Source organism: Tupaia chinensis, unplaced genomic scaffold (genome assembly GCF_000334495.1).
Source record: "Tupaia chinensis unplaced genomic scaffold, TupChi_1.0 Scaffold000276_2, whole genome shotgun sequence".
Taxonomy (NCBI): Eukaryota; Metazoa; Chordata; class Mammalia; order Scandentia; family Tupaiidae; genus Tupaia; species Tupaia belangeri.
Window position 1 is genome coordinate 46,537 of NW_006159759.1, and position 11,903 is coordinate 58,439.

General features: G+C 35.5%; 1 protein-coding gene across 2 annotated transcripts in view; it reads left to right on the plus strand.

The window, feature by feature from the left end:
- DCUN1D5 (defective in cullin neddylation 1 domain containing 5) overlaps positions 1 to 11,903 on the plus strand; it is a 30,521-nt gene that overhangs the window by 9,733 nt on the left and 8,885 nt on the right. For both annotated transcript variants that reach the window (XM_006150081.3, XM_027772477.1), the window contains exons 3-4: positions 460 to 530; positions 931 to 1,022. In XM_006150081.3, coding sequence (XP_006150143.1) covers positions 460 to 530; positions 931 to 1,022 — 163 coding nt within the window. The remainder of the gene's footprint in view (positions 1 to 459; positions 531 to 930; positions 1,023 to 11,903) is intronic.

An 11,903-nucleotide genomic window follows, 5' to 3' on the forward strand; every position in this document is an offset into this window, starting at 1 on the left:
ATTAGTGTATATTTCAAAAGGGTAATGAATAATTTTCTGTATTAATAAGTAAATAATTCTGATTACTGTGTTGAAAGGTGCATTGGTTCTGACACATTCTACTAAATTAAAAAGCTCCAGCCATCTTATGTTTCTCTTTGTTCCTATATTGCCAGACCTTTTATCCAGAGTAGATTTTCGATAAATTTTTTTTTAAGTTTTTATATAAAGTAATGGTTGGTACTTGGTATTTTATTACTACTTCTTTTTCTTTTCATTTCCTTAATTTTATATTGTAATGTGATACTCAAAGAACACTTAGAGAATTTAAAATTGTGTAACTCATAGAAATATCAAAGCTATGAGATAATGGAAATTCAGTGATTTGCAAAATATTATACATTCATGGATGCCTTTAGCAAAATGTTTATGTTATCAAATTATAACAATAAAATATATAAATTATTTTTGTCTTTAAAGGTCCTGATGAAGTTGTAGGGCCAGAAGGAATGGAAAAATTTTGTGAAGACATTGGTGTTGAACCTGAAAATGTATGTTTTATTTTTAAGTAGAATGGACACTAAGAGGGGTATAGCATATTTATAAATTTCTAAAAAATTGAGACACTTTAATGTTTTATGAAAATTTTCTTTCATGTTTACCATTGTAAATTTGCATTCAGGGTATTTTTAATCAGTTTAATTCAGGCACGTGTTCTTAATACAAATGTTGTTTGTAATTGAGTGGAAAACACTCTACTTTCAGAAACTAAAACTTTTCTCTTTTAAGAAATTGGCACATCTCAATTTCTTTATAATTGATTTCAGAGATTGTACTCTTTAATAGATAAAGGATGGAAATAGTTGTATAAAAATGCTCTCCATGATAAATGTAGATATGATTATCTCTATGCTGACTTTTCCCCTATCCTTTATGTTCTGTTCTTTCCAGATTATTATGTTAGTTTTAGCGTGGAAATTGGAGGCTGAAAGCATGGGATTTTTTACCAAGGAAGAATGGTTAAAGGGAATGACTTCATTACAGTAAGAAATTCTTTTAAAAAACAAATTTGATGACCTATTTGAAGATCTTAACTGATATTTTATGCTTCATATTTTTCAGGAGTAAGGGTTCACCTTAGAATAATATGATTGATTTGAGCTATAATAATCAGTTTGGGGATTGACAAAATTGTATTGTGGTCTTGGCAAATGATAGTTACCCCATTTTTTATATTCTCTAAGGAAGAACCTCAGTACAGTTATTTTAAAAATTGTCTTGGTGAGTGAATTAGAAGCCAATGATCAAAGAGTTCTTTATTCACAGATTGTTAAAGTTAACTGATACAATGGCTTTGTATAGAATAGAATAGAATAGAATAGAATTCTGCTATCTAAGGAATTTGTTTATTGAGCAGTCCTAATCTCTGGGCCTCCTCTCTCCCCTTTTTAATCATATACAAGATTTTAAAAATTTGAAGACAGAGTGACATGCTACTTTAATGATTTCTCGTTTGCCAAATGAATCTCATAAAGGACAAAAGTAGAAATGTTGTGTGGCTCCCATGCAGTCTTTAACCATTTTATAGTTGTACACTTTCAGCTTAGGAAGCTGTCTTTGAACATTTTCATAAGTTATAGAATTGTTTCTTTATAAAAATAATTTGTTGTCCTCCACAGTAAAATGTATTTAATTTCAGAATCAGCTAGTAATTATGGGTTAATTTTATATTATGTCATGTTTCAGTGTTCATGCAGGATGTTACTAGCTACCAGTATTTTAAAATGTTATAGAGAAGGTGTTAATCTTCCATATCTTGGGGGCAAAAACTGGGATTTAATTAGTCGTGTGGTTTTATGTTATGATTATGCTTTTATTAACAGTTTACCTTTTGTTTGCCTTGTCCTTAAATGTTTTTAAAAGTGTATTTGTTCATACGGCACTTAAAATTTAATCATTTTCAGTGTCTTGTGCTTTGTAATTCTCTTTTAAGACTAGTATTAACACATACATATTTTATATTCTTTTTCTTGGGTGAAAACTACTGCTTGTATGAACCATATCATTATTTCTAGACTAGAACATAAAATCGACAGTCCCACTTCCATTCTTTATAGATATAGAGTCTGATACTCAGAGGTGAAGAAAATAGTTGGCAGTTCTTAGTGGCGAAATTAGGACCTCAAATTTGAATTTCCTGAATACCCATCTCCCATATTGAACTTCTGTCAGAATGGGGGTTTTGAATATAATTAGCATTTTTTATAAAATAGAGAACTGTTACAAATATTTAAATCATAATATTTGTTACCTCGATAAGTTCTGTCACATATAAGGTGTCATAATATTTCTAATTAAATACTACATTGGTAGGCCAACAAGGTGACATGATGGTTAAGGCTGCTCGATCCCTCAGTCCAGCTGTGCAGTTTGAGACCTGGACATGCTGGCTTAAAGACTCGCTGGTACATGCGCCCTAAAATCCCAAGGGACAGACAGATAGATTATGGTCATCCCCCCTGGGACAGGGAGAGACCAAGCTTTCTCACTTTTCCTCTCTCTGGAGTGCACATGCCCAATGCAAACAAAAAATAATGCCTTATTGGTTCTGAAATTCTTTGCACTGTTTTATACCTTTTAATTAGCTTTTTAAGGAAAGATTAAATAAAACATACAAAAGAGTATGCAAGAAATAGACACTAGTTTCTGTACAACACTTATAATTTATATTAATTGTAATATGGTTCATTAATTATAAGTGATTTTTGTGTAAAACTACTTTTTTTCTTTTGAGAGAGATATTTTTGCTACAGGGTACATGAGCTCACCAGAGAGACAGAAAGAGAAATCACCTCCCAGGGGGATGGCCACATTGCAATCCCTTATCCTCCACTCTCCTCTCAGGATTTTGGGAACGCACGCACACACTTCTGGCATGAGTTTTAAGCTGCCACATCCAGGACTTGAAACTGGCAATTATGTGGGAGTCCAATAACGTAACCATTATACCATCTGCTGGTCCCAAAACTATTACTTTTCATATTTTTCATACTTTTTGGCATATCCCAGAATAGTTCTTTACTTAGGTTTTTGTTTAAGTTGATACAATATAAAGAGCCTTCCTATAACAAAAATGTGTAAGCTCAAAGCATTTGATACTTACTCCTGAGTCAGTAATTAGCAACATATGGTCTTGGGTACAAGAACAAAAACTGAGTAGTCTATGAGTATAGTTTTTATTTTGCACACCATTCCTGTGGGAAGTTAACAGACTATACAAAATAAAAGCAATTATTCAGCACTTAAGATTGTCCTAAAAGTTCCTCTTTAACTCATTTATTATCTCTCAGCCATTAGAACAGTAGAGCATTGAAACTACTCAAATGACAAAGCACTCTTGACTGTGAAAATAGTTGTTTTTCCATGATCTAGATTGCTAAGAAAGTACAGAGTATCTCCTCTCAATTGACCAGGTCTTATCACTCCCTGAATCTCTTACGAAAAACTTTTTAGGAATAAAACAAATGAAATTTAAACCAAAAGAGACAAAGGAATCTGTTTCTTGATTTTAAATTTTGTAATTGTTTTATATTATATATATATCTATATCTATAGAGAGAGAGATATATATAGATATATAGTATAAAATAAGTACACTATAACTGTAAAATAAAAAAAAATTTTATAGTCTCAGTTCCATTTGTTTATTTTTTTGGTATGTTTTGAATTTAATGTAACCTAGGCATCTGATGGTAAATCATCTCACCAAATATTAGTAGCCAGTTGTTTAAGGGTTTTTGGTTTTTTTAAGAGAGATTTTTGCTATAGGATGTGTGTGCTCACCAGAGACACAGAGACAGAAAGTGAGAAATCACCAGACATCTCCTGGTTCCTCAGTTAATTAATTTTAACCCATAGAAAATTTTAGTTGAGCTATTCCAGAGGATAGAAGCAATTTGGTAATTAAGACATGCACCGTGGTCAGTGATAGTGGACTAGAAAAGTCATGGCTAGGACCAGCAGATGCATAATGGTTGCCTTTGGGCTCCCATATGATCAACAGCAGTTCAAGTCCCAGACTCAGCAGCTTCAAATTCACAATGGGCACACGTGTGTGTGTGTGTGTGTGTGTGTGTGTGTGTGTGTCCAAAATCCCGAGGAGAATGGAGGAGAAGGGATTGCAGTGTGGCCATCCCCCTGGGGGGTGATTTCTGGCCTTCTGTCTGTCTCTAGCGAGCACATACACCCTATACCAAAAGTCTCTCCAAAAAAAAAAGATGACTTATTATACTTTGTATTATTGATACTTTACAGGTTTCAGAATACTTTGTTTTATATTCATTTATTAAGACTGTCTATACAGACTTTGTATAATTGAATTGGCTTTCCTTTGTGTCAAAGAATTTAAGGGTATGAATTTATGTAAAATTAGACTAGACTGGCCATTTTGCAGATTTCAGAGGATGAAATCTTTTCCAGCTATTTTGTTCCATGTGTTTTTCACCTTTATTTATTAATGGCCAAATTTCCTTGCAAATCAGATTTTGTTTTATAAATATTTATACTAAACTAAATACATATTATATAAGTATTTTCTATGTTACTAATGATCATAATGAACCATAAGGCACAACTCTTGCCTTCAATCATATTCCATTAAGGTAGGGAAAACATTACAACACTATAACCATATATCTGGGTAGAAAGCTACAGGTAATAGAGTACATTTAAACTGTGGAACCACAGAAGCTAATAAGGTTAATTTCAGCTGACAGGAAAATATTTTTAGGTGTGCCATTTAAATTAGGACTTGAAGAATGATTTGGAGTTTGTTAGTTGCTTTGGAAGACAGCAGTTGTATGAACATAGCCTTGAGATAGGAAAGCGTATGACTGAGGGAAGTAGTTTGGTTTGTTGGAATTATAAAACACACATAGAAAATTGCTAGGATAGATTAAAAGTCTAGATAGTTGGGGTAGTGGCTAAATTGTGGAGGGATTTGGCTAACATGTTGAGAGAGTTTAAACCATAAAGATATTGGGAGTCCATCAGAGATTTTAGAGCACAGGAATCATCAAAGATTTGGGGAATAATTTTCAATGAATAGTTATCTTAATGTTTTAAGGTCATAGATTTCTTTGATAATTTTTGTGAAAACTGTGGACCTTGTCCCAATTAAGATGCACATATACTCTACCTATAAAATGCTCATATGCTGATGGGAGAATGTAGATCATCATGTTCCTCCATTTATAGATACAAAGTTCCAAGAATACTTGCAAGTTTATTTTGGCATACTATATTGGAGGGAAACTTTTCTTACCTGCTAGCTAAAAGTTTGGTATTGGAGCAAGGGTGAGATACTATGCGTAGAGAACACTGAGCATAAATTTTTGAAAAATACTGTCCTTGATTGTGATACTACAGAAAAAGAAACAGACAGCATCTTACAACATTGGTAGCAACCACGCTGCCTGCCAGTTGGTTACAAGTTGTACGTCTTTTGGTGTCCATATGGAGCCCTGGACTCTGAAGACTAAAGGAAATGGTCTGGCTTGAGTTTTTAAGAGAAAAAGAAATGGGAAACATTTGTTCAGTTCTTTTGGTGGGAATGGAAGAGAGGAATAGATGGGATGCTTTGGTATATGTCGTGTGTGTCATTCATTTAGCATTGTGGGCCCAACTACTAGTTTTCGTTAGAGTCCCTCCCCTCTGTTCTCCCATGGAGTCATCATGACAATTTCCAAATACCCCAGATTCTACATTTGCAAATACTTTTAGATATAGACAGTATTGCTCTGATTGATAAACCTGATTTAAAAGTTGTAAATCTAGAACTTGTGACAAAATCCTATTTTTTCTCCCCCCACCCCCAAATCATCCATTTTAAGTGTGCAGTTCTGAGTTTGAGCAGTTTTTTGTTTGTTTGTTTGTTTTTCATTTAGTGTTTCCTAGAGGGCACATATATTCACTGAGGAGAGAGAGGGAGAAAGTGAGAAAACACCCTCCCTTGGTCATGGCCATGCCACAGTCCCCTCTCCAGTGTCCTCTCTGGATTTAGGGCCCACACATGTGCCCAGTGTCTCTTCCAAGCCACCAGGTTTGGGGCTTGAACCATGTAGCCGGCCATGTGGAAGCCAGCCACCTCAGCCACCTTGCCACTGATGGCCCTTATGGTAAAATTCTTAGAGTTATACATCTTCATGTCATAGTACACTTACTGAGACAGTAGGAAGAGAATATCACTTAGATGTAACACCTAAATGAGACTTTCTTCTCATTTTAAAGGTCTTTTAATGAAGTAGTAATTTAAAAGCCTAATGTGGTAATAAGATGTTTAGCAAACCCCAGTGTTCCCTAAAATCTGCATGGTTTTATTTGGTTGTTATTTAGAAAACTGTCTCTTGCTTTCCATTTCATGCTTAACCATAAAATGCATAGTTAGGTGTCATTTCTTTTTGGTTCAAAGGAAATGTTCTTTATAAACTTCTGAAATTCTGAAGTATCGGTGTTACTAACTCTTCAGAGTTTATTTTGAGACTAGACTAAATATAAGAATTATGATTTTAGTGACTGCTTGGGTATGTTCACTGTTTTTTGCCACGTCTGTTCACAGTCTTTATGATATTGGTAATACAAGTGGATGTCTGTGGTCTAATTTTTACTCCTCTCTAAGAAGAAAATATTAAATCTCAGTTCTTTTGGGTTCTTTTTCTGTTCATGAAGTACAATAGACCATTAGGAATGATATGACATAGTCTGGAGAGAGGTATGTAGTGTAGGTGATTTTTTTAATCCATTTGCCTCAGAAGGAGTATATCAAGCTAAGAACTATGCTAGGCATTTAATGCATGTGTTCTCATTTAGCAGCCTATGAAATTACGCTACTCTCATTTTTTAAATGAGAGAACCAAGGTTGAAAAAAGTTAAGTAACTTGTTTTATGCTTGTCGAATAGAATTATTATTATTGTTAATGGTCATTTTAAAAATGAGGCAACAGACTGGGAAAGGTTAAGTAACTTTCCTTAAGCCACATGACCAGATATAGAGAAGTTAGAATTTTAGCTAGTCTTTTTGACTTCAAACTTCTTTATTTCCTTCATTCTACCTGTCCTTTTTTTTTTTTTTTTTTTTTTTTTTTTTGAGAGAGAGGTTTTTGCTATCGGGCACGTGCGCTCACCAGAAAGACAGGGACAGAGAACAGAAAGTGAGAAATCACCCCCCGGGGGAATGACCACACCGTAATCCCTTCTTCTCTTGGGAACTTGGGCACACCTGCACACACTCCCAGGCTGAGTTTAAGCCAATGGGTCCGGGACTCAAACCACAGTTGACTACGTGGGAGTCCAGCGACATAGCCATTACGCAACTGTTGATCCCTTTTTTCTTTTCTTTTGTTTTATTAATCTCTTTCTTAAACTTATTGATACTACATAAGTAATACTGTTTCATGTGTACCCATGGAATATTCAGTATTTGTAAAATATTGTAATTTCTTAGATTGTCAACCTCGTTAGAAATGACTTCTTAGTTATTAGTATTACATGCTTTATGATTTTGTTTGATAAAGTTTCCCACTAACATTCCTCCAATTAAAATTTTTTACCTTTCTAAAATTAAGTATTTCCTCCACCTTGTGGTTTATTTTTGGTATTCATACTTTTGTTTAACAAGTATTTGTAGAGTGCTTCTGTATGCCAGACCCTTTGTTATGCTATGATGGTTATTTTTTTATTTATTTTTTTTGGAGAGATTTTCGCTATAGGGTGCATGCACTCGCCAGACAGAGAGACAGAAAGCGAGAAATCACCCCCCAGGGGGGATGGTCACGCCACAATCCCTTCTCCTCCAGTCTCCTCTCAGGATCTTGGGCACGCACGCATACGCATTGGGCATGAGTTTTAAGCCACTGGGTCCAGTACGCGAACTGTGGTCGGCTACGTGGGAGTCCAGCGACATAGCCATTACTCTAACTGCTGGTTCCCGCTATGATGGTTATTTTTGAACTCTGGTGATGAGGAAAGAAAGAAATTGGACTGTTAAGAGGCATACTTTATCTTCTTCGCATTCTTGAATCTCAAGTCTTTTAAGATTCTACATTAGAATTTGTGTGAAAATGTGACTCAGATTACTGAAAAAGTGAAAATGTAAAAATAAAAAGCATTGTTTTTAAGAAGCTATAAAAATACAGAAGATGAGACCTCTGCTTAAGGATAGGTCATGAGGCCTGAACATTTTCAAGTGAGAAAGCTGGAGATGTTAAAAACTTAATCTCTAAGGACTAGCAGTTGGCATAATGGCTATGTCACTGGACTCCCACGTAGTCGACCGTGTTTTGAGTCCGGGACCCGGTGCCTTAAACTCACACCGGGCGCACGTGCATATGTGCCCAAGATCCTGAGAGGAGAATGGAGGAGAAGGGATTGCGGCATGGCCATCCACCCCGGAAGGTGATTTCTCACTTTCTACCTCTCTGTCTGTCTCTGTCTTTCTGGTCGCTCTGTCTTGGTCTTTCGGGCCCCCTATAGCAAAAACCTCTTCAAAAAAAAAAAACAAAAAAAAAAAAACTTAATCTCTAATTTTCAAACAGTATTAAAATAGCATATAATCTGAGAAATTATTTTTGCGTGTGTGGTTCCCCAGAGTAAAAGTTAACTGAATTTTTGACTTTCAATAAAGCTTTTTTTTTTAACTTAATGACTTATTTTTGCACTAATAGAGGCCACTTACTTAAATAGTACGTAACAAGTTTCTGATAAGTACTAATGAATTTTTCTTGTTTCTGCATGAGCATATTGTGTACTCATTCATTATTAAGGAAGTAGGCCTCTGCCAAATTAAACAGTTAATTTTGAACAAATTTTTATCTTAATTAACAAATTTTGATTGTCACTGTTGGCAATATGGCAGAATAAATGTGTGAAGAACCATTTCTCATGTTTAACACTTAAATGCTAGATGTAAATATAAAACATCCTTTTAGAAGCATACCTGAGCTTAACTGTAAATTAAGGGAAATATTTAAAGGTAAGAAAAAACGAGAGGTGGTGATTCCATAGGGATCAATAGAGCTAACAGTTACCTTGAGGATACTTACCTCTTTCTAGTTCCCTAGAGCCTACCTGTTAACTTGTCATGCATGTTGAGAATGGGACAAATTACAAGGCCTGAGTAGGGTGAAATTCCAATCAAAAGCTGCCACATTGAAGACGTCGATGACAAACCTGTCCAGTAAATGGAAATTTGATCGCCTGGGCTGGCTTCTGCATACAGCTATAGGTAAAGGGCTTTTACCAAAGAGAACTGCTATTCCTAAATCTTCATCTTACAGATTTGGGGCTAGAATTCTCTATTTCTTTCTTTCATTTTTTTTAAAAACAATTTTATTTATTTATTCTATTATTATTTAATTTGATGAGAGAAAGAGAAAGAGAGTAAGCCACCAGGCCTAAGGCTTGAACCATGGTCAGTTTTGTGGGAGCACAGCACCTTAACCACCATGCCACCTGCCGGCCCCTGGAATTCACTATTTCTAAGACCTAGGTCAAAATTTATTTTAGGCTAGTCCTAGGTAACAGGACATCCATGTTTGTAGTGGAGGCAGTTCTTACGTGGTAAATCACATTTTTAAGCAATGTTGTATTATGGTATATATTGGGGGGGTGTTCATCTATGGTTTCTGGCTCATAAGTATTTGACCTTTTATTTTTGATTCCTTAAGCAGTTTCAGAACAGTTTCAGAAAGATAAAGATGAAAGTCCCTCTTTTCACCTATCACAAGGTGTGTCATAGAAATCACAGTCTTCCCCCACCCCTAAAACCCTCATTCCAGAAGGGTCTTGCCCGTTCTTTGGGCAAAGAGTACAGCACAGAGATGCCAAGAATTTGAATAGACAGGCTTTGCTGGTTTCCCTGTCCAGTCTATTAGCATCTCATGACTACGCAATAAAGACTTCAAAGAACCCAAAAGGAAAAAGTTGAGCAGCTTCCATAAGGCTGAACACATGGAGGTTTTTGGAGGGTGGTACAGAGCATGAAAACCTATCTCTCCACTTATATCCTTTAAAATGTCCTTTATATTAAGTTAGTGACTATGTTTCCTGAGTTCTATGAGCTGCTCTAGCAAACTGATCAAACCTAGAAGGAGAGGGTTGGAGGGAACTCCAGCTTGTAGCCAGTAGGTTGGAAGTTCTAGAGTCCTGGGACCAGCAGTCAGCGTAATGGTTACATCACTGGACTGTCACATAGTTGAACATAGTTTTAGTCCCAAACCCAGCGACTTAAAACTCACACCAGGTTCGTGTGTGTGCATGCCTAAAGTACTGAAAAGAGAATGGATGAGAGGGGATTGCAGCATATCCATTCCCCTGGGGGGTGATTTCTCACTTTCTGTCTCGCTTGTCTCTCTGGCAAGTACATGCACCCTATAGCAAAAATCTTTCTTATACAGAGGAGGGATAGTCTTGAATGATCAGATTTCAAATGATTACATTTCTGAAAGTGAAGAATATAGCAGATTAATAGTTCACTGGATTAGATAGAAAAGAAATAGATGTAGTTGAAGCAAGAATCATTGAGCCATAACATCTGAGGAAACTAGTGCGGAAGCGTAAGGAAAAGGGAAAAGTGAGCTAACAGATACGGAGGATCAATATTTATACTACTGAGTATTGAGAGGTCTCTATTCTAAATATGAATCCTGCATTGAATATGTGTTTTGCAAGTACTCTCTCCAATTCTATAACCTGTCATTTCATCCTAACATGGTGTTTTGTAGAGCAAGTTTTTAGTTTTGATGAATTAGCATTTACTGGTTTTTCCTTTTATGGATTGTGGTTTCAATATCAAGTTTAAGAAATTTTTGCTTAGCCTATGTCCTGAAAATTTTGCCTTCCATTATTTTTTAATAAGATTTATGTTTTTTTAATTTTATATTTAAGTGATATATTTTGAGTTAGTTTCTGTAAAACATGTGAGACTTGGGTCTTGGTTTTTATCTTTGGCTGTGGATGTCTACTTGATCTGAACCACTTGTTGAAAAAGTTCTTTTCTTCACTGAATTCCTTTTACATTGTTTTAGTTTGTTACTACAGACTGGATAGTCTATAAAGAATTAAGATTTATTCAGTTCTTGGTTCTGGAGGTCCAGGGTTGAGGCTACATCTGGTTAGGGCCTTCTTGGTGGAAGGAACTTGTCCTGAGGCACTGCAGGTTGTCATAAAGAGGGCATGAGTGCATGTCAGCTTTGGTCTCTCTTCCTCTTATAAAGCCATTACTGTTAAGTCATGGGGCCATAGTCTAATAACTTTACCTAATCTTAATTACCTCCCAAAGACCCTACCTCTAAATACTATAGTCAGATTAAGTTTCTACTCTTTTTTTTTTTTTTAAGATAGATTTTTGCTGTAGAGTGTGTGTGCTCATCTTTTGTCAGAGGAGACAGAAAGTGAGAAATCATCCCCCAAGGGGGAATAGTCATGCCACAGTTGATTCTCCTCCATTCTGCTCCTGGGATCTTTTTAGATGCTTAATTTATTTCATCAGTCTTAATGCAGTTTTCAGTATGCAAGTCCTATGCACCTCTTATTAAAATTACATCTAAGATTCTCATTTTTATTTTGAGCCATTGTAATTTTTTTTTTAATTTCAGTGTCACATGTTCGAAACACACTTGATTTTTGTTCTTATCTTATATCCTGTGACCTTACCTAGTTCACATAATTCTGAGATTTATATGTATATACATATATTCCTTTGATTTCTTTTCTTCTTTCTTTCTTTTTTTTTAAGAATTATTTATCTGGGGCTGGCAAGTGGCATGGTGGTTAAGGGTGCTGGTCTTCTACGTGGCCAACTGTGATTCGAGTCCCAGACCTGGCAGCTTGCGTTCTTACTTTCCCTCTCTCTCTCACTTTGTCCCTCT